This window comes from Capra hircus, chromosome 23 (genome assembly GCF_001704415.2).
Source record: "Capra hircus breed San Clemente chromosome 23, ASM170441v1, whole genome shotgun sequence".
In the NCBI taxonomy this organism is placed as follows: domain Eukaryota; kingdom Metazoa; phylum Chordata; class Mammalia; order Artiodactyla; family Bovidae; genus Capra; species Capra hircus.
This window is the reverse complement of record NC_030830.1, coordinates 28221416-28243832: the sequence shown is the minus strand read 5'-3', so window position 1 is coordinate 28243832 and position 22417 is coordinate 28221416. Positions and strand designations below refer to the sequence as shown.

General features: G+C 34.6%; 1 protein-coding gene across 3 annotated transcripts in view; it reads left to right on the top strand.

Moving 5' to 3' along the window:
- Positions 1-22417, top strand: part of CD2AP (CD2 associated protein) — an 88003-nt gene that overhangs the window by 43335 nt on the left and 22251 nt on the right. For 2 of the 3 annotated variants that reach the window (XM_018039012.1, XM_018039014.1), the window contains 9 exons: positions 2614-2767; positions 9043-9143; positions 10384-10504; positions 13449-13639; positions 16386-16464; positions 16863-16957; positions 17359-17463; positions 18854-18890; positions 19973-20035. In XM_018039012.1, coding sequence (XP_017894501.1) covers positions 2614-2767; positions 9043-9143; positions 10384-10504; positions 13449-13639; positions 16386-16464; positions 16863-16957; positions 17359-17463; positions 18854-18890; positions 19973-20035 — 946 coding nt within the window. The remainder of the gene's footprint in view (positions 1-2613; positions 2768-9042; positions 9144-10383; positions 10505-13448; positions 13640-16385; positions 16465-16862; positions 16958-17358; positions 17464-18853; positions 18891-19972; positions 20036-22417) is intronic. The other variant, XM_018039013.1, reaches the window with a different exon arrangement.

Sequence of the window (22417 nt, the reverse complement as noted above, 5' to 3'; positions counted from 1 at the left end):
AGTCAATAAAGCAGAATTAGATGTTTTTTCTGGAACTCTTTTGCTTTTTCCATGATCCAGTGGATGTTGGCAATTTGATCTCTGGTTCCTCTGTCTTTTCTAAATCCAGCTTGAACATCTGGAAGTTCACAGTTCATGTACTGTTGAAGCCTGGCTTGGAGAATTTTAAACATTACTTTGCTAGCGTCTGAGATGAGTGCAGTTGTACAGTAGTTTGGGCATTCATTGGTAGTTTGGGCACTCATTGGCATTGCCTTTCTTTGGGATTGAATTGAAAACTGACCTTTTCCAGTCTTGTGGCCACTGCTGAGTTTTCCAAATTTGCTGGCACGTTGAGTGCAGCACTTGTGTAGCATCAAAATAAAGGGCAGAAGGAAGAAACAGTAGAAGCCTTACTAACAACCCTTCATAGGTACTCAATAAAATTGCTATTTAAGATGATAGCTGAAGAATAATTTGGAGGCACTGTGTGTCCAGGAATGGGGGAATAGAGTAGAGAGAGAGAGGGAGAGAGAAGGGGGAGATAAAGGGGGAGAGAGATTGGAGAGAGAGAGAGAGAGAGTGAGAGCTAGAGAGAGAAAGAGATTGTATATCTGGTGGTAGTAAACTGTAGCAGGAAGAGGTTCCAGAGATGGAGTGGGGTGGAGCCTAAAGTGGACCTTACCTTATCTGTAATTTTACTTAGACCCTAAACTCACTTGATACTTTTGATAATGGCTTAGTTGGCACTGTGTATATGTAAGGCTGTAATCCTGAGTTTTCCTTAGGCACTGTAGATTGTATATATATATATTTTTTGTTTTCCTCCTCTTTTTGTGTCTTTTGTTCTCAGAAGATGTATTATATCTAATATTCACGGGTGTGATTTCTCAGTGAATATTGAAGGTCCTCAGAATGTTTCTAGATCTTGAGCAGTATGTTGTAAATTTATATTTTTAGAAGTGGTAGACATTGTTATTATCTTGTATATCATACCTGTTTATAAGGTTAATTTTTATTAAAAGGTAACGCAAATATCTATTTAGCCTTTGAACAGGATAGAATGAAAATTTATACCCAGGATATAAAATTTATACCCAGGATATATTTTCCTGAATCTGTCTCCTGTCTCACATTGGGTCAACCTGGAATTATTTTCTTAGAGGAATAAGATTTGCATATCAAGCCAAGTTCTTGGTCTCTTGTACCAGAGAGGAAACAATAGTTTTCAGACATACAATGTTTGTCTTTTTAAAATGTAGGTAACTCATGAGACGTTCAGGAGAATGCAAAATTAATACTCTTTGGCATGTTGAGGTTGCAGCTACTAGTTTTTGCATAGATTTCATATTTTTATTAGTTTGAAAAATACTTAATGTGGTCTGAAAACTGAAGTTTTCATATGGTGTGTCATTTATTATTAGTAGCAATTGAAGTAGTTTTCCTTACATACATTACCAGTAAAATTTGTGTGTCTTCTATGATTTATACTTTAATAGTTTTCATGGTTTCTCATCATTTTAAAAGTTATTCCAAAATGAAAAAATTTTCTGTTTGCAAAATGATATGGCTTGTTAAAGTAACACAAAAAAGCAAGCATCAAACATAATAATCTGAAATCCTACCAGCTAGAGTAATAAGTTAACATTGCAGTAGACATAAACACCTGGAGATATAGATTCTTTGTTAACTTTATATGTGAAAAATACCTTCTGGTTAGGGATTTACTGTTTTCTTGTGGTTACTTTTTATGAACAGAAACTGTTAATTTTAATATTAAGTGTGTGAGGCAGGAATCCAGTTTCATTCCCTGCTGCCTAAATGTGAAACACTGCATGCACCATATATTTTAAGATTAATATTTTCCCCTCCCTTTTTACCTGTTGTAAATCATTTTTCTGTTTATGGATTTTTGTGCCAATACACACTGATTCGTAGTATCGTATGGTTTTTCTTTATTTCTTAGTTTAAAAAAAAATCCCCTCACTTTCTTTTCATTGAAGTATTTTGGCTGTTCTTGGTCATTGGTTCTTCTCTACAAATTTAGAACTAGTTTAATTGCTTTCCCAAATCTGTGACATATCTATTCAATTGCAGTGCATCAATTTTAGGGGAAAAATGCTATCTTTATGATAATGAGTTTTCAACATCTGAACATGGCATGACTTTTCTTTCCTGTGTCTTCTTTTATGTCTTCCAGTAAAACTTCATACTTCTTTTCGTGAAGATTTACCTATCTTCTCTTAGACGTGTAACTTAGAACAGGGTTTATCAGACAACAGCCCATGGGCCAAATCTAAATACCACCTGTTTATTTATAGTGTCACTGAACTGAGAATGCCAGCTAAGAGTTATATAAATAGTTGGAAAAAGTGAAATGAGGAGCAGTATTTCATGACATGTGAAAATTATATGAAATTGAAATTTTAGTGTCCATAAATAAAATTTTGTCGGAGCTGTAACCAAAGTGTGTGGTAGTCTTTAGATATGTGTGGGCAGAGAAAAAGGTTGCAAACTGTTGATACTTTGTTTTATATAATAATCAGTGTACCTGGTTTTGGTATTTTGCATTTGAGGATTTAATTTAATGAAATACAGCTTAATTTGCCTATTTGCTGATTTCCCCTTTTGTAGGAAATTAAGAAAGAGACAGAATCCAAGGATGACAGTTTGCCCATCAGGCGGGAAAGGCACGGGAATGTAGCAAATCTCGTACAACGAATAAGCACCTATGGACTTCTGCCTGGAGGAATTCAGCCACTTCCACAAACCAAAAACGTTAAGAAGAGTATGTAAATAATTTTTTCTTCTTCATTTAAATCAAAATAGAAGTTTGTTTTATAACTAACTGTTGATAAGTTGTGTTAAGAAAAATCAACCTTTTGTAGCAGACTACAGAAACTTCCTGCTTATTCTTCAGTTACTAGTTATGGGCCCATGTTATCAGTCTTCATTTGGTAATCCAGCATGAGCTGTCTGTAGGAATTGTAAATTAAGATGGAAGACTGTTTTCTTGTTAGTCTTACAGGCTCTGTTGGGTAGTTAATCCTTTGCCTTAAATTTACTTGAATATTTTTTATTAAATGTTAAATGGGATGCTAAAATGTCTGCTCATCCTTAAGCAGTATAGATGCAAGCATTTGATCATGCATTTTCTTTACTGGTTAGCCATCTGAACATGAATATTCAGTTTTCCAAGGTGGTTGGCCTAGCAGAGTGCCTTTGAAGTATTTGGTGTAAATATGTTAAGAGAAGAGTTTAATATAGAGGGAGAGTGCCACATTTAAAATCAGACATTAGTTTGAATCTGTCTTATGACCTTAGATCATTTAGACTGTTGAGTTTTATTGTACTGCTGGTGGAAAAGTGGTTTAAAAAAATAAAAAGACTAGTAATATTGCTGTTGTCAAAAACTTAGTCTTTGGAAAGACTGCTACTCAAAGAAGTACTTCAAGTCTGGGAGCAGATAGTGTTTTACCATAGTAAACCTGAGGCCCCATTAGAGATTGAATGCTATGTTCAGTTTGATTTGATAAGTTATAAATGAGTATTTATCCACTATCATCTTCGATCATTCTTTTTTTTAAACCCACCTCCTCTCCCTCCCTCGCCACTCCCCACATCAGTCTCTTTGATGTTGGGGTCTGTTGTGTTTGATGCTGGTTGCTACCTTGTGTACCAAGTAGCCTATAATATAAAGAAATTTTGTTTATATACGTTTCATAAATGTAATATTATTTTTTATTTTATAGTCTCATACCTGTTACTTTCTGTGCTACTGTCTGTGAAGTTAGGGGAAATCTCTACTTTCTAGATTATATCACTCTTGATTATTTGCATAAAATAAAAACAGGTTTTCATAAAGATGAACAGGTTTCATGACACAGAGAGAGACCAGTTGCAAGGTACTACCTGTTCTTCTTTTCTCCCAGTAGATGCGGTGTACAGACAATGTTTAGATGTCACCCACATTGCCTTCAGTCTTCTGCCCGAAGGCGGACTGTTTAGTAGTTCTAGTTGTCCGGGATTCTGAAACTGTTTGTTTTGGAGATTGGGGAATAGATAATGGAGTTATTTCCCCATCCTGTACGGGAATCTCTACGTAGAATTTCTGTGCACAAGGAGAGTTTTAGACCCATGAAACAGTTATTCATGATCTCTGTCTGTTGTGAGATACATGTGCTACTTTCTTTAGCTCTAGTGAACTATAAAGGAACACACTTCTTAAGTAGAGGCTAGACAGAGGGCTTCAAGTTTATTTTGTCTCCTAATAGGAAAGGACGCTAAACTTTACCTTCTTTGAGAATGCTGTCCATCATTTTTCTTGTAAGAAAGAGAAACCATTATATAGTTGTTGCTAAGAAGCTTAGGCTTTTTCACTTGTTTTTAATGTGCTGCAAAGACTAAATTAGTCACTTGGTGTGCTAAGTAACATTTAAAACAGGATGCAGGTTGTTTTTGCTTTCAGATTACTTTTCCAGGAAAAGCAGCTAATTTTTTTTTAATCAGATTTTTTTTGTTACCGTTAGTTTGCATCATTTCCTTGGTTAATGAAATAGATCAGTTATTCAAAAGTGGTTCATTGTAATGTTAAATAGTAGTATATACCCTTTTAATCAATACTGTTAATATAAAAAAACCCCAAACCATTGTAAAGGTTGATAATGGTAAGCACTGCATTGTGAAGGTTCAGTTCAAATCTCTGCCAAGACAAGCGAATCTGCATGTGTGCCGAATTTTGACTAAGCAACCTCAAGGAAAAGTTCGCATAGTTAATATGATAGATATCTGGAGACTGGAATTGTTAGCTATTTTTATCTCCAAAGCCAAAAAGCGTTGGCTTTTTTTGTGTGTGCAAAGTCTGGTCATGATCCATTGAAACTTTTGCTATTGCATGTAAATTAAGCAAGACAGACAGTTATTTTTTAGATTGAGCACAGAAAATTTTCCAGGACAAAGTTGATTGTAAAAAGTTGCTAAAATTATAGAATAGAACCAATTTACACTTTTATAGCAAAAACATGTACAAATGGCATGACTGCTGAGACCCTTGTAAAATCGGGCACAGAGATAATGGTGTAGAATATTTTTACTTGGAGTAAAGAATTGACGTCTTTCAGCATCACAATTGTATATAATGTGCAGTGTGGCATATTAGTGGATATTCCACTTTGTATTTGGAAAACCGTGATACCAGATATGAATCCACTCATGGCATATTGTATTCCTTATTAGTGGGAATTCATGCTACAGAAGTGATTTTCCATCTAGTTATTTTGAAATACAAAAGATGCATTGAGATTGATATTGATAAATCATTGGTAGTTGTACAGAAATAAATGATGATACATTAAAATTTGGTTGACTAGAATATAATCCACATAGTGTTTCATTCTCAGACAACGTTTGGTAACATGCCTCCCAACTTTGAGTCAGTACTGAAGAAGATAAATTTCTGAATCTCATCAAAGTATGGTCACTGATTATACATCTTTGCAGCATACATGTGAAAAAGAAGGGGCATATTAGTAGTGCAGGCTCTGCCCTTTGACATTGAAATATTCTGACTTAGAAGGGGAATAAAGTGAAAGTGAAGTCGCTCAGTCGTGTCCGACTCTTTGCGACCCCGTGGACTGTAGCCCACCAGGCTTCTCTGTCCATGGGATTCTCCAGGCAAGAATACTGGAGTGGGTTGCCATTTCCTTCTCCAAGGAGGGGAATAAAACCTCATTCCAAAGACTGCTCCCTGGCTGCAACCTCTCATATGAATGGGGTAAGGTTTTTTGATTTTTTTATTTTATTTTGAAAAATTTAGTCTTAGAGAGAAGTTGAAATAATAATTGTCTGCTAAACATGGTATATTCTTTGCCTAAGCTTGTTTTGTTGTATTGGCTTTATATATCTGTTGAAAATATGTGGTTAGATGTGATACTTCATCCCTAAGTACATGAGATTTTTTCTTCATGATAGTGGTAATGATGATGTTTTCTAAGATTTTGATGATCTTAAGTGTGTATTTCAGCAGTATAGCTAGAATCTTGAATAGCTTAAATTTTTCACTTACTGGCTTAATATGATTTTTTTATTGCTGCTGATAAGAAAAAAATTTTAAAGATTCAGCCATGTAGCAAATGGCTCAGTCTTGATGTTTCTTTACTTTTGATGATTACCTTTGCTTACTAGAGAAAGAAATTGATAAAAAAAATTTTTTTTACATTAGAAAATGCTGTAATAAAGTTTGACGATTTACTTTCCAGAACTAAGTGGAACTAAAAGTAGATCAGGAATCTTTTTGTTGCTATCTTTGAAATTTTGGAATTCAGCCTCCTAACTTCTGAGTATGATATGCTCTTCATTTTAGCATTTGATGGAAAAAATTAAAAGTTATTAAATGAGAAATAATATAAGAAGTACTTAAGAACTCTATTTGACCTGAATATTTAGATCTTTTTTTAAGAACCATGCTATACTTCCCATTTGTGATGACTTATATTTGAAAATGCAAAATATTTTTAAAAGGTTTTTCTGAAATTATTTGACATTTATGTGATGAATACTGTAACACCTGTGGGTATGAAGACCGTAAGAGCAGTGTTAATGTGGACAGTCAAATCTGCCAAATAAAAACTGGATATGGATGATTCAAAAGTCACAGTTTAACAGAGGAAAATACCAAGTTACTCTAACACAAGGATGATAGTAATAATTACCTTGTAGGGTTTTCAAAGTATTAACATGTTAAGTAAATATTATAAGAAATGCTCTGTAAATGTCTGTACTTGTTATTGCAGTATTTTATACTATTAAGTGGAGAAGGCAATGGCACCCCAGTCCAGTACTCTTGCCTGGAAAATCCCATGAACAGAGGAGCCGGGTAGGCTGCAGTCCATGGGGTCGCTAAGAGTCGGACACGACTGAGCGACTTAGCTTTCATTTTTCACTTTCATGCATTGGAGAAGGAAATGGCAACCCACTCCAGTGTTCTTGCCTGGAGAATCCCAGTGACGGGGGAGCCTGATGGGCTGCCATCTATGGGGTCGCACAGAGTCGGACATGACTGAAGCGACTTAGCAGCAGCAGAATCCTATTAAGAACCATACTTCTTGTTGTTGTTCAGTCACTAAGTCATGTCTGACTCTGCCACCCCATGAACTGTAGCACGCCAGGCTTCCCTGTCTTTCACTATTTCCCAGAGTTTGCTTAGATTCATGTCCATTGAGTTGGTGATGCTGTCTAATCATCTCATCCTCCTCTGCCCTTTTCTCTTTTTGCTTTCAATCTTTCCCAGCATCAGGATCTTTTCCAGTGAGCTGGCTCTTTGCTTGATGACTAGAAACATACAAAATGTGCAGTTGAGATTCAAATGAAAGGGCAGTTCTATACCAGAGTCATCAAGTAAAGTGTCATTAAGCTCTTCTTTAAGTAGGACATATCATTCACATAAAAATTGGAGAGTGTGGCGTTGCAGTTAGAATTGCAGCCTTTGAAAGACCCATGAAGATAAGCAAGTCTATGGTATTTTCAGAGAGTAAGGATCTAACATGACTAGGGTACATGAGTTATGGTAAAGCACTCTAATCTGTGAAGAAAGCAGCCTGATGCAGTGGGAAGGAGTTCCTGTTTCTCCTTGATAAAATATGTCCTAGCAAGTTTTGTGCTCTTTTGTGTGGGAAGTGTTCATGAAGGACTTGGAGTAATAAACATTTGTCACTGCCTTTGTTGTTACACTTCTTTATTTGGTTTCTTATTAATAGCTTTACTTATAAAATACTGATTTAAAGAAATACTTTTTCATTAATTTCTTTGTAGTTCTGAAAAGCTGTATGGAAGTTACTTATGTTAAGAAAATACTACAGTTAAAAAATCGACTGAATGCTACACCTCCTTTTATTGACAGTTTTACTCTTTAATTTCATTTTCTTCTGTGCTTACCAAAGGTTCTGATGCATTTTAGAAACTCAGTAAATATTTATTGACCAATATGTATGGGTAGACATTGTATGTGCCATTTGAAATGTGAAGAATCTCCAAATTTCTTAACTTGTGCTGCCAACTAATAGAAAAGTTCAGTGTAGGCAGTCATTCTAACATAAGAGTAAGCTGTATAAAAATATGGAATCATACAAAAATTTTTCTTTTTAAAATAAATGACTCACATTTTGTGGCAATGGTAGGGGCCATTTAGATATTTTTATCCAGTGTGGATTTTCCTTTTAAAAATGAGAAGTTCCTTTGCAAATAATTTTGCATATTCTCTTAGAAAAAAAATTGGAGAATTATGCTAGTGTGAAAGACAAGATAAAAACAAAACTTTTGATTAAAATATCACTAAGTTGCTTGAAGTTAATTGACATATATGCTTAGGGGCAGAGGGGCTAATTAATACTCTTTATTAACTTTAAATTATTTAAAAAGATACTGATATTCATTAAAAAGAATCAAGTTACATCTTTTGAAGTCCTACATTATATAATCATTACTTTTCTGAATAAATGAGGCTTGTTTAAAACACTAAAGTGAAATTATTTTTGTCTTCACTTGTGTTTTTATCTGTCAGAAAAATTATTAAATAAGATAAAATACATTTTAGATTTGTGCATTTTCTCTTTTTTTTTTAAGCACAGATACTCTTGACATAGTGCCTTTAAAGTATCCCTAGATTTTGATCAAGAAGCAGTCTGAAAATCAATAGTTTGAAGGACTTGTCTGATAAATTTGTTATAAATTTGTTATGCCAATAGTGTCTTAAGTCTGTGTTTCTAGTTTCCAAATTGGCAGTGGAAATTTTACTTTTGTCTAATCAGTTGGATCTGATTTCATTTCTGAGAGCCTACCTTATTTGCAGTTGGCTTGAATTTATTTTAGGATGAAGGAAGAGCTTCTAGGGTGGGGGGCAAGGTGGAAAGCCAGACAACACAGATTATGGTTAGCTGTTCAGAATGCTTCCATGCTCTGCTTTTATTCATACATACAAATCCTTTGACAATAAACACTTTATGTAAATAAACGTGCTACTGTTTGTTTTAAAGATCTTTCTTAATTTTTTTATGTGACTTCCTGTAGAGACCAAGAAGCGTCAGTGTAAAGTTCTCTTTGAATACATTCCACAAAATGAGGATGAACTGGAGCTTAAAGTGGGAGATATTATTGATATTAGTGAAGAGGTAAGTAAAAACACATGTTAGAGATAAAGCAACAATTAGAATTAATGCTCTGGGTATTAGAAAAATGCTTTGTAAGAATATTAATTTTTAAAATTTATTTTGCCAGTTTTTTTTTAAATTTTAAGATACGTGTTTTAAAGTAGATCTTTAATGGCCTAAAGGAAGGTTTTTTAATTGTAGAAATAAAGCTTTATTCATCCTTGCAATGCCTAATATTTGTGTACTGAATTTGTATCTTTGACTTTAAAAATAAAATAAGCTCTTTTTTTTAAGCTAAAATTGATGTAATCTAAGTAGCTAAGCATATAAACCTTTCTTTGATTCTGAATTCACTTTAGACACAAGCCATAAAAATAGAAAGATTTTTACCTTTTGCACAGCAGAGATGTTTGCAAGCAGAATGTAAAAGCTTTGTTCTGTTTGAATTATCACGTTCAAATATTAACCCCAAAACACTTGGCCTCATTTTAATATCTTAGAATAAGATTTTAAAATATTTCAAAAATAGCTTTTCATATATCTACTTTTATCATTAAAGGAATATCAAAGTGTTATTTAGCAGCTAAAGATGCCATTTTCAGAGTATGTATTTTGATATCAAGTATTGCCACTGTAACTGATTTTGTTTGATAACATGTAATTTATCGTTAGTTTTTGTTAAATTCCAATGTGTTTATATAAAAGGCAGTTCTGGTTTATGTCTACCAGGTGGCAATAATAGCAGTGTTCATCAAGCTCACATTATGCCTGACGCACCATTCTGAGTGTTTCAAACTTATTATTTCATTTAAGTTTCTGAACAACCTAAGGAGATAGGAATTTTTACTCCCATTTTACAAATAAGGTGGAATCACAGCAGATAAGGGATTGGCTTATCTCCTGTTGTTGCAGGACACAGCATTCCAAATTTTGTGGCAGAGAACACTGTTTTGTTAGGTTTGTTAGTTACGTGTGTCCAGAATTCAGATTGGATGGCTTATTTCTGTTCTGTGATTTATTATAAGATCTCATTGTGGAAGGGTTGCAAGGTGCTATTGATTAATCCGTGTATGATTAATTCAATCCACATAGATTTAATCTACTTAAAATTTTTTCCCCCTTTGTTTTTTCTTATAGATTTAAAGGGATTATTTTGTACCACTAACTTTGTGCCTGTTCATTTCTGTAGCTCAATTTTTCTGTTGGGGAAGTGAAAACTTAAGACAAACTATTATTACTTTTGAGTTGTGAACTCTTTCAGGTAGAAGAAGGCTGGTGGAGTGGAACCCTGAACAACAAGTTGGGACTGTTTCCCTCCAATTTTGTGAAAGAATTAGAGGTAACAGATGATGTTGAAACTCAAGAAGCCCAGGAAGATTCAGGTAGACTGTTTTAAAAATTTGAATAGATTTAAACCAATTTTGTATATGACTAGCGTTCATTTTGTATATTTTTAGTCTCTCATCTTTTTGAACTATGAGCTTTAGTTTATCCACTTTAAAAAAAAGCAACTTATGACAAGGACTTAAAGTGAAAATGTTAGTCGCTCAGTTGTGTCTGACTCTGCAACCCCATGGACTGTACCCGCCAGGCTCCTCTGTCCATGGGGTTCTCCAGGCAAGAATACTGGAGTGGGTAGCTATTCCCTTCTAGGTAATTTACTGTTTTCCCTTCTGATGTCTGCTTCAACCCAAAGTAAACTTACAGTACCCTTATTATGAAATGATACTGCTTACGTTACCTGATTTCTTCCCACTTAAGGTCTACTTATATACAGTTGTGATCAGAGTTTGTAAATGGCCTGACTACTTAAGAAATATTAGAAGTTCAAAAGACTCTTCCTCTGAGTTTCTGTATTCACATAATAGATTTTGTTTTCCGTGTGTAGCCAGAATGTAATTTAGCTATTTTGTGATCTCTGTCATTTAGAGACTCACCTATAAATTATCCTTAAATTTGCTCACCGTTCAGAAGTATAATTGAAAAAGCTTTATCCCAAAACTTGGAATTATATCTGTGAACTGCTGAGGGATTTAGGAGAGATTTTTTTTTTAAGAGACATGGTGGCATAGGGATAAGTAGATATTTTTCTTTATGGAAAAGTATGTAGTGAAAATGTTCAGGGATTAACACTTGTACACTTGTGTTATTTGGCAGTTTTATAATGGTTACATAGATTCATAGATAATGAGATATAGACATACAACCTTAAGATTGTTGATATTGCTTTTTTATTTCAAAGACAGTATAGAGTCAAGATACGAAGACTGTTGTTTTAGTCCATTAGAGCCGCTGTAACAAACTACCACAATCTAGGTAGCATAAAAACAACAGAGATTCATTTTTCACAGTTCTGCAAGCTGGGAAGTCCAAGATCGAGGCTCCTTTCTGGTGCATAGTTGCTGACTTCTCACTTTGTCCTCACAAGTTGGAAGAGGCAGGGGAGCTGTGTGCAACCTCTTTGTAACACACTAATCCCATTCCTGAGGGCTCTGCCCTCATGACCTAATCACCTCTCTGAAGGGCCACCTCTTCACTTGGGGAGCTAGGATTTCAACATAGGAATGTTGCAGGGACAATTACTACTTTGCACACTGTCCCCTGAATTACTTCAGGCATGTATTGGTATTAAGTGTCATAGATACTGAATCTAATGATGTTTATTTTTAACGTTAAAATTTAGTGTGATTAAGTGTGGAGTGAAATAGTCTTTATGATGCCATATAAACTGAGCCCTTAAAATACTGTATGAAATTCAAAGTCCATAAGGGGTCAGTAGCAAAAGAAATCGAATTTAAATTTGGATGTAGTTCATTACTTCATAATTATAATACTTTGGGCATTTCCTTGCACTGTTCAGCCTTATTTGAATTTTAGTAACCTTGCAGAATCATAATCTGTTAAAAATGTACTTCCTTGCTTGCTTAACCCCTTTACAATAACAGTGCATTCTAAATGCGGAGCTTTGTGATTATGGGGTGGGAAGTCAGTGGTTGAAGTACACTGTAATTTCCCTTTTTTTTTAAACTTGAATTTTCAGGCAGAAAGATTTTGCATATTGATGTAAGTGCCAAGAAGTGAGCACTTTATAAGGTCTTTAGAACTTTAGTGAAGACATGGTGTCCTTTGAGTGTTAATTTAAGCATTTGATATTTTACACATTGGGTCTTAGAGAATGCAATATAACATCTTTTGTGTTAACTGATGGTTTGACAGTCTTCTTTAGTCAGTATAACAGCATCTATTTCAGATAACTGTTACAGGAATTGCCAGCTGTTCATCATAAAATGTGTTCTTTTTTGTTTTGTTTATAGTATTGGAATGCCATATCCACTGCATTTATTTTAGTTTCTTCTTACACTCCTTCTTTTAATAGATAGAATGAAATATATGGGATGTGTTCATGGTTTGACCAGTTAAACTCTGGCGATTACTGCTAAGAAGATAATTCTGACTCTAGTCAGTAGGTAGACAGTATTACTTGAGCCTTTATGAGTAATTTATTTTCATGCCCTCTGTTTTCATTGAAGAACTGTGGAATAAAAGCTATAAGAAAGCTCCTTTTTATATTTTTTAATAGGAATATGGTAAATTTATAATCTGTTCTATTACTTAGTGGTTTCTATATAAAAATCTCAAGATTAATATCTTTTTAGCAGTCAATTTCAGGAAAAGCATTGCTTCTCTAGGGAAGTGTTATATTTCAGTTTTTATAATGAAGTGACTGCCCTTTCATTTTGTCAAATATTCTTAGCCTTTGTTGTTTAGAGTGTCCTTCTGTCTTGCCTGTAAAACTGTCTTTTCATGTACTTTCACCCGTGTGAGATATATGAGCAGTGATATAAGAGTTTGATGGCATTTCCCATGGATCCAGTGTATTCCCAAATCTGAAATTTAAACATTGAAGTGAGTAAAGGGAAATTCTGAATATAAATGTTATTATTTAATTAAGTCAACATTTATATATTTGTTCGCTCAGTGCATTGAATGCTCATTGAGCATATTGTGCACGCTTGCTGTTTCTGTCCCGTGTCACCTTTGTAAAGGAGCTGTAAATTTTGACATACTCTTCTTAAGAAACTGACATACTATGATTTCCTGCATTTCTGATTGGTCTTTTACAAATTAGAAATACCTAAAATTGTTTCTAAATATTGGGAAAAAAAATCAGTATAAAGTGCTTAGGATATTTTACTACTCAGCAATTTTATTTTTATTCTACCATTTTTTTTATTAGGAGTTATAGGATATAAATACTGTGGAAGTGGAATGTCAAGGTTTTTGTGATTTTAGGTGTCATTCTTTAAAAACCAGTTATCCTTTCAGAAGCTGTTCTGACTGGGCCTACCTCACCTTTACCCCTCTCTCTGGGGAATGGGACTGAAAGTGCACCTGGATCAGTTACCCAGCCAAAGAAAATCCGAGGAATTGGATTTGGAGATATTTTCAAAGAAGGCTCTGTGAAACTGAGGACAAGAACATCCAGTAGTGAGACAGAGGAGAAAAAACCAGAGAAGGTAGTAGTGCTGAGCTTTCCTTAGATTCACCCCCTTCATTCTCTCATTAAACAATTTTTAAAATGTCACAATTAGTTTGCAACTCTGCTACTTTTTTTTTTTTTGGAGATTGCTGGTGATGGGTTATGAATGAGAAGACTGTGAGAAACTTTTTAAGCTTAAGTGACTTCCGTTAATGTTTACATTTGATTCTTATAAAATTGGATGGGGGAGCCAGTAAATTTAACACAAACTTTTCTTAGTGGAAATTTTAAAGTTTTATTATAGTGTAAAAATATAAAAGGCAAATACATTTTTGTCTTCCTTTTAAATCTAAAATTATGTTTTGCCTCTCAGTTTGAAGTAGCGCTAAAATGGGCCATTTTAAAATGAATTCACAGTGGGATATTAAGTTAAATTAGGCCTTGCTTAATTTTTCTCTGGATTGTTAGTAGTGGTGAACTCTACCAATCATTAGCCCTAGGTGTGTGGAGCACTTTATGTTTTACTAGCATTTCACTGGCCTTGTGAAATAAAGAGAATGTACCATCTAATTTGGGGGGAAATAGCTACAGTCTTTAGGATGTTCATTTCAGGTCTTGTTTCTGGTGTTAACACCTTGGAGATTAGTTTGAGTACTTACTTGAGGAGGCTTGTCCCTTGACTTTTAAAGTATTGTTTCCCTTCTGGTTCTCCTTTGTTACGTCTTATTTAACTCATGACATTTGAAAATGTTTTAGTGTTTACTTGTCTTTTTAGTTACATTTCACTATTAAGACTGTTTTGGTTGGTGAAATATATTCTGAAATTTTCTCCTAAAATGGTTAGTTTCAACTTTTTTTTCCTTCCTTTCCCAGCCTGTCACATATTTTCTTATATAATAATGTTAGGTTTGGGAAAGAGAGCTTACACTTTCTCTTCTGCCCTCTCCTAGCTGTGTGACTATCTGACATTAGGATTATGGGCCCAGTTCGTTCTTGGTTTTAAAGGTACAAATCAGAATTCTTGTTGGGATGGTGCTATATAGTCCTGTAACAGCTAGGAATGTCTAGAAGCAGTGTCTGCATTATGAGGGATATTAGGCTAGAGGATCTGGGGTCCCTTTCTAACTCTAAAGCTTATGGTTATGTCGAATAACTTTATCTGATTATTGATTACACTGGTAATCTTTCCTTTGCCATTTTTTTAAAAATTTCTGGCTGGCTGTGCTAGGCCTTCATTGACGTGGGCTTTTCGCTACTTGGGGTGAACAGGGGCTACTCTCTAGTTGTGGTGCACAGGCTTCTCGTTGTAGTGGCTTCTCTTGTTGCGGAGTACAGGCTTGAGGAGTGCAGGCTTCAGAAGTTAGAACACGTGGGCTCAGTAGTTGTGGAGCACGGGCTTAGTTGCTCCATGGCACCTGGGATCTTCCCGGACCAGGGATTGAACCCGTATCCCCTGCATTGGAAGGCAGATTCTTCAACACTGAACCACCAAGGAAGCCCCTCCTTTGCCATTGATAATGTTCAGTAAAGAGTTGTTGTAAGTGAGAGCACTCTCAGGATTACTGTGTAAGATGGCCTTCCAAGACTTGATTTGATCACTGACCTAGGAATTGATAAAGTAGGGAGCACATTTGCTGTGTTTGTAGGCAACACCAGATTGGAAGATACAATGGAGAAAAGTTAGGAGAAACTAAAGTGAGTATTTTAAAAGATAAATAGAATGCACAATGATATTACCAGTTAGCAGTATGCTCAGATTTTTAACTAATGAAATCTAAGGTCAAATGTTGTGTTACTTCAGAGAAGAGAACTTAAGGAAACACTAAGACATGATGAAAGGCTTACTGTAGTTGATTACAGTGGAAAACTGTCCACTGGACTATATAGTTACAAGGGTTGTAACATTACCTAAATGCTTTCATTCTGGTAGCAGCATTGAAGTAAGTATAAAAACTTTCTTTTCTTCTCTGTCTCATTGTAAGGAAGTTCAGTTCTGTCGTTTAAGAGCCCACCTTCTGGAGTCGAACTTTCAAGGTTCAAATCTGGGCTGCACTGCTAAATTATTTTTATTGTGGTCAAGTTATTTAACTGCTTTCTAACTTATAAAAAGAGTGACCGATAGTGCCTACTTTATTCTGATTGTTCTGAGGATTAAATTACATGGCATGTAAACTGCTTATTGGAGAAGGCAATGGCACCCCACTCCAGTACTCTTGCCTAGAAAATCCCATGGACGGAGGAGCCTGGTGGGCTGCAGTCCATGGGGTCGCTAAGAGTCGGACACGACTGAGCGACTTCCCTTTCACTTTTCACTTTCACGCATTGGAGAAGGAAATGGCAACCCACTCCAGTGTTCTTGCCTGGAGAATCCCAGTGACGGGGGAGCCTGGTGGGCTGCCGTCTATGGGGTCGCACAGAGTCGGACACGACTGAAGTGACTTAGCAGCAGCAGCAAAGTGCTTATTAGCTCAGAGATTGGTACATGGTACATTTTCAAATGCTATTTTTATTTGTTTTGGAGGTTCTAAAATAAATCACGGCATTTTGGGTATCAGAGTATGTTTGTTATCTTTAAGACAGGGTGTTTTAAAACCAGAAGTTCTAGGCTATCATTTAAATAGCTTTCCAGATATTTATCATTTCCTGGCAGAGTTTTCAGTTATATTACTAACCTGGCTATAAGTACTGTTAGGGAAAACTAGATAATTGTTAATGGAAATTTTGTTTAACATTATTAGCTTTGTTACAACTTAAAATAGACGATACTCTCCTTTCTATTCTAGCCTTTAATCACACAGTCACTAGGATCCAAAACTCAGAGTGTGGAGATAACAAAAACAGACACTGAAGGTAAAATTAAAGGTAAGTTTTTTAATGAAATGTTCATGTTGAATGAAGCATGCTCAAATATATTATTAGATTTGTTGAAGACACTTGTTACATTGTACTACTTCATCAGAGTATTAAATCCTCCTAGATGTGAACACCATGAGGTCATAGATTTTTGGATGTTTTTTGTTCCTTGATGTATCCAGTACAGTTAGAACTGTGCCTGGAACAGGTAGGCACATAGTAACTATTTGAATGAATGAATGATCAATGAAACTCATTATTTAATTCAGCATGAAGTAAATTGGCTTAAATTATTGAAATCATCTCTGAAAGCTAGTGTTCATTTCTTTAGACAAAATGGAGGCTTAATAAGTATTTGTTGAAAGAAGTAATTTATATATAAACTTTATTTATGTTTTTCGTTTTAGCTAAGGAATACTGTAGAACGCTATTTGCCTATGAAGGTACTAATGAAGATGAACTGACTTTTAAAGAGGGGGAGATAATACAGTTGATAAGCAAGGTAAGATACTTCTCAGGCTTTTCAGTGAATAACTTAACTTATTCATAGAAGTATTTTTTCAGTAGTCTTGCATTCACACTAGAAGGTAAGCTATGAAAGACCTGGGCTTTGCCATGTTTATTGCTGTGACCTCAGAACCTGAAGTATAGTAAGTGATCAGGAAGATTTTTTTAAAGCAAACGTTTATTGTCTATTATTGTTATAATTGATGTTTTGGAAATTATTTTTACCCTCATGTTGTGGAGAAATACATTTTTTTAGTAGGATCTCAAAGTCTGCTTAAGGTCTTTATTTTTTCCTTATAAAAATAATGGAATTCAGTGTTTTCTTATTTTGTTGCTAACTTTTTTTCTTATTTAGATATAACCACTATTATCCTTATTCTTCATTTTGCGGTTTAGGAGACTGGAGAAACTGGCTGGTGGAAGGGTGAACTGAATGGTAAAGAAGGAGTATTTCCAGACAATTTTGCTGTTCAGATAAATGAACTGGATAAGGACTTTCCTGTAAGCTTTTCTTTCTCAGTGATGATGATAAGTTAAAAAACCTTTTGCTAATATTTCTTAAAGAAACAAGTTTTTTACATAGTTACTGAGTAAATTTTCCAGGAATTTCAGATTTATATAATCAGGTAAAAATTATTTGAATTATGGTAAAATAAAACAGTGTGTAAAATAAATTATGGTAAAATAAAACACTTCTGTGTTTATCACTTCCTGTTTTTCTTTTCCTTTGACTAAAAATTAACTTAGACTTTATTACTTTATTATGATTAAAAGAAAAAAGACTGGCTGTACTATTCAGACAAGTTAGCACTTGACTGTAAGTCACTATATTTAATTTTGCTGAAAATTTCGTTTTAAGGTACTGTTGGTTACTGTTACTCTGTCACTGCATTTTTGGGACAGTGAGAAGGCTTTATTTAGCCTCCTTACAGGATTTAATTTATCGATCTCACTTCTCACAGTGAATAAAGTGAGACTGAGTCAGTGATCTTTTGCTTTTCTACAGTTTGATCCCCTTTTTTCCGCCCATGGAGGGATTAATGAATTTTTAAACAAGAGGAAAAGATTTACACAGAGAGCTGGCAAACCCCAGCAAGGCAGTCTGCCATATTTAATTTAAGCCAGTGCAGCAATCTCTAACCTTTGAAATCTTTTATTTAAAGTAAATTACAAAAGGATAATGTATGAAGGCTAATACTGTCTGAGATTCTTCCTTGGCTAAATTTCATTCATTATTAATTCAACAGGCTTCAGGTGTACTTTATTTTTACACACTTTATACTCTTGTTAATGTACTCATTTTCTTTTTTTGACTTTTATTGGATGTTCATGGAGTATTGGTTATCAGTTATTTTTAATTTGGAAAAACCAAATTCACAAACTTAGAAATGTGTTTCAAGTTTTTTAAGGCAAAAATGAATGAATACTTGTAAACCCAAGAGAATTTTAATAAATTAAAAAATAGACCTTTGCCTTTATGTTCTTTTTGAGAGTCCTGAATAATCAAAAGTGAAAGCTCTATATATTTATTAGGTATTCTTCTTCTTTTAAAATAAAGTATCTTTCTTTCCCTGCCAGGTAAAGAGAGGTAAAAATGGTGCATAGAAATCTTAAAATAGGGGAGATAGGGAAGAATGTTTCTGCTCATCATTAACCTTTTTTAAGTCAGTGATAATTTTTGAAATGTTTTAATTTTGATCAAAGAGGCATTTGTTCTAATAGGATAAATTTTTTGTCTTTGATCTTGTTTGGATCTTATCATTTTATAATTTCTAGCAGGGATGGGATAAGGAGAGGTATTTATGTAACTTAGATTATTTATGATCAGAGTTTAACTATAAATAGGTAATATGTAAATGTTTTACTGTTTTCACAATTATTATTTTAATAGAAACCAAAGAAACCACCACCACCTGCTAAGGGTCCAAGTAAGTAAGAAACAGATTATTCAGTTTTCTGTATTTTATAGTTTTAAGTTCTAAAATGATGAAATTGGGTCTTCTGTAAATCATTTATTTTTGTTAGCAAAAATTAAATGCTATGACACTATATATAATTTTTTTTAATATATAAAAATTGAGTGTTCATGTGTATTAATATCAGTATTTTTTTAAAGTATAAACCATATAAAATTAGAATTTTGAAAATAATTTGGATATTTTATGACATTTTGAGTTAAGAAAATTGACTAAGCTTAAATCTTAAATATTTACCTAGCTGATAAGTTTTCAGATGTAATCCATTTTTCAGTGTCACAAACTAGTAGTGATTTATTTATATATTCTTCAAGGAGTATGATAATGCTTAAGCAAACTGGAAGAGTTTTTGTTTTTCCTTTTTAAACAGTTGCATAAAAGATGAGTACTTTGAAGTATTTTCTAGAGTTAATGTTTTATAATCTGACTCTTATTTCTTTAAGTTCTAACCCATAATTTCTGATTTTTAAATGTGCAGTCCAGTTTTTTTTCCTTGAAAGATTTGCTTTTTTTTGAGTAACACAAGTCCTTCCCTCCTCCATAGTTTCAGGTTTGTGTTTGCTAACCTTATCTCAGAGCAGGGATACCTTAAAGGTAATTTTCGTAGAAGCTGGCATTGGAGAGTTTTTAGCTACTAGTCATACTGGGCTTTTAAAATTAATTAAAATTAAATAAAATTTAAAAGTTAATTGGTTGCAGTAGCAGCATTTCAGGTCTCAGTGGTCAGTATTGGACCATACAAAAACAGAGTATTTCCATCATTACAGGAAGTTCTCCTGAGCAGTGGTGTTGCAGAGGATGTGAAGCCCTTCACTTGAACGAGTAGGAACTCAGTCCACAGTGCTGTCCCTTACTCAAGGTGTTAGTGGCAGGCTCAGGGTTAGACACAGAGTGATGGCAGTTTATTGTTCATTCTCTTAAACCATGTTTTCATCTTACGTTATTTTTTCAACTTTTGCTTTTTAGGAGTATAATTATCTTTGTGCTCTAAAACTATCTTTTTTTAAAAGTATTAACTTTATTCCCCCTTTTAGTTTCAAAGCCTGAGCTGGTAGGTACCGAGAAGAAGTATTTTCCTACAAAGCCTGAGGAAAAAGGTGAGGTGATTTCTTCCAGTATCAGAAAAGTAATTATTCTTTATCACTGTAGAGAAAAATGTATCTCCACATTGAGTCACTGACACTGATTTTTAACAGCTGTTCATTATGTATTATGAAATTCTTGGGGTTTTCTGGGAGGGAGTTTGTCCAGATCAATAGGAAATTAAGATTTTACTCAAACTGATACCAGTTTACATTCATGAGAAAGTTATACCATCACTTCAGTAAGGATGTAGCATTTAATCAGTTATTTCTAATAATGTGTGAGAAAACCAAACATTAAACAGTTATACTCTTATTATTTTCATAGTGTTCCAGTTGAAATATATAAAAAAATTTTTTTCTTAGGTATAAGAGTAAGGTCTTAGCTAAAACATGGAAGTGATTTATCATGTATTGTTTGATTTTCACTGTGTATATTTATCATGTAAACTTGGAAAGGTATTCCAAGGTACGTATTTTGTTTGAAAACATCACATGCTTTGTTATTGTTAGTACCTGCTGCTTGTACACAAGATCTGCAGTGGTCGTGTCTAGCAGAGTAGGTTATATGCACTTGCAAAAAACTTGTCACTGTTGCTGAATACTTTGGTGTCTACTGCCAGTGTTGATTCTACTTCTGTTCTTGTCTCTTGCTTAAAGTGTTAATGTATTCTCTTAACTTAATGATTTCTCTTATTTCAGTCCCTAGTCTGGCTTCTATTTCACATTGTTACCAGATGAATTTTTTAAAGTTTTTTTTTTTAATTTATTTAGAAGTTTCAGAATCACAGCAGAATTGAGCAGAAAGCACAGCGTTCCCGTATCCTCCCTGCCCTAGGCATGCACGGCCTTCCCCTCCATCAGTGCACCCCACAGTGGTTCCCTTGTTACAGTCAGTGCACCTCCACTGACACAGGATCGTCTGAAGTCCATGGTTTACACAGGGGGGTCACCTCTGGCACTGTGCATCTTATGAGTTTGGACAAATGTATGACTGTGCTGTCATACAGGACGGTCTCACCTCTTTAAAATTCCTCTGTGTTCTGTGCTTTTCATCCCTCCCTTCCCTCAACCCCTGAAGCTGCCCATCTGTTAATTTTCTCCCTAGTTTTGTGGTTTTCAGAATGTCATATAATTGGACTCATACACTACGTAGCCTTTTCACATTGTCTTCACTTTGTAATATTCATTTAAGGTTTATCGATGTCCTTTCATGGCTTAATAGCTCATTTCTTTTCAGTGTTGATTAATATTCCAGCGTCTGGATGTAGCGCAGTTTATCCATTCACCTACTGAAGTTGGTTTCAGGTTTTGGCAGTTATGAATAATGCTGCTGTAAAACTTGTGCAATCTTTTTGTGTGTCCATAAGTTTTCAGTTCACTTGGGTAAATACCACAGGGTGTAATTGCTTGTTCATATGGTAAGAGCATGCTTAGTTTTGTAAGAAATTGTTAAATTGTCTTTCGTAGTGTCTGCACCATTTTGCATTCCCCCCAGCAATGAATGAGAGTTCCTGTTGCTCCACATCCTGGTCCGCATTTAGTGTTGTTAGGAAATGATCCCAGATTACGTTTTTGGTATTATCTTCTACTTTATTCACTAAATGTAGCAACCACACTCTGACTCTGAATGTCGTATACCTTCATAGCTTTATCTCTTTCTCCCTGTCTGGGCTCACCATGGAAAGTTTTTATATCTCAACTCTCCTTTTTTTACATTTGAGATTTTAAAATTTAGATGCAAAGATATTTCTTGATTAGTCTTGTGATAGATCAGCCCTGGGATTTCTTTGGAAGGAATGATGCTAAAGCTGAAACTCCAATACTTTGGCCACCTTATGCGAATTGACTCATTGGAAAAGACTTTGATGTTGGGAGGGATTGGGGGCAGGAGGAGAAGGGGATGACAGAGGATGAGATGGCTGGATGGCATCACTGACTCGATGGACGTGCATCTGAGTGAACTCTGGGAGTTGGTGATGGGCAGGGAGGCCTGGCGTGCTGCAATTCATGGAGTCGCAAAGAGTCGGACACGACTGAGCGACTGAACTGAACTGAACTGAATAGCTATTGTTAGGTCTACATCTTGGATCAGTTTATTTTGGTACTTGGTTATAATATCTGTCCTACATGAAAAACTAACCATACAAAGATATATAGAACCATCATAGAGATATATATATACACACATACATACACATGTAAGAAGTTTGTTACTAAATTATTTTCATTATGTTATTTCTTTTGTAGTCCCCTTTATCAAGTAGGTAAGGGTTTTGTTAAAATAAGGTAGTGACTTTCTGTATTTCCTGAAATCAATCAGTGGATCTTATAAACAAAATGGGAGGTAACACATTTTTATTACATTTATTTTTTCAAAATCCTTGTCATGAGGAA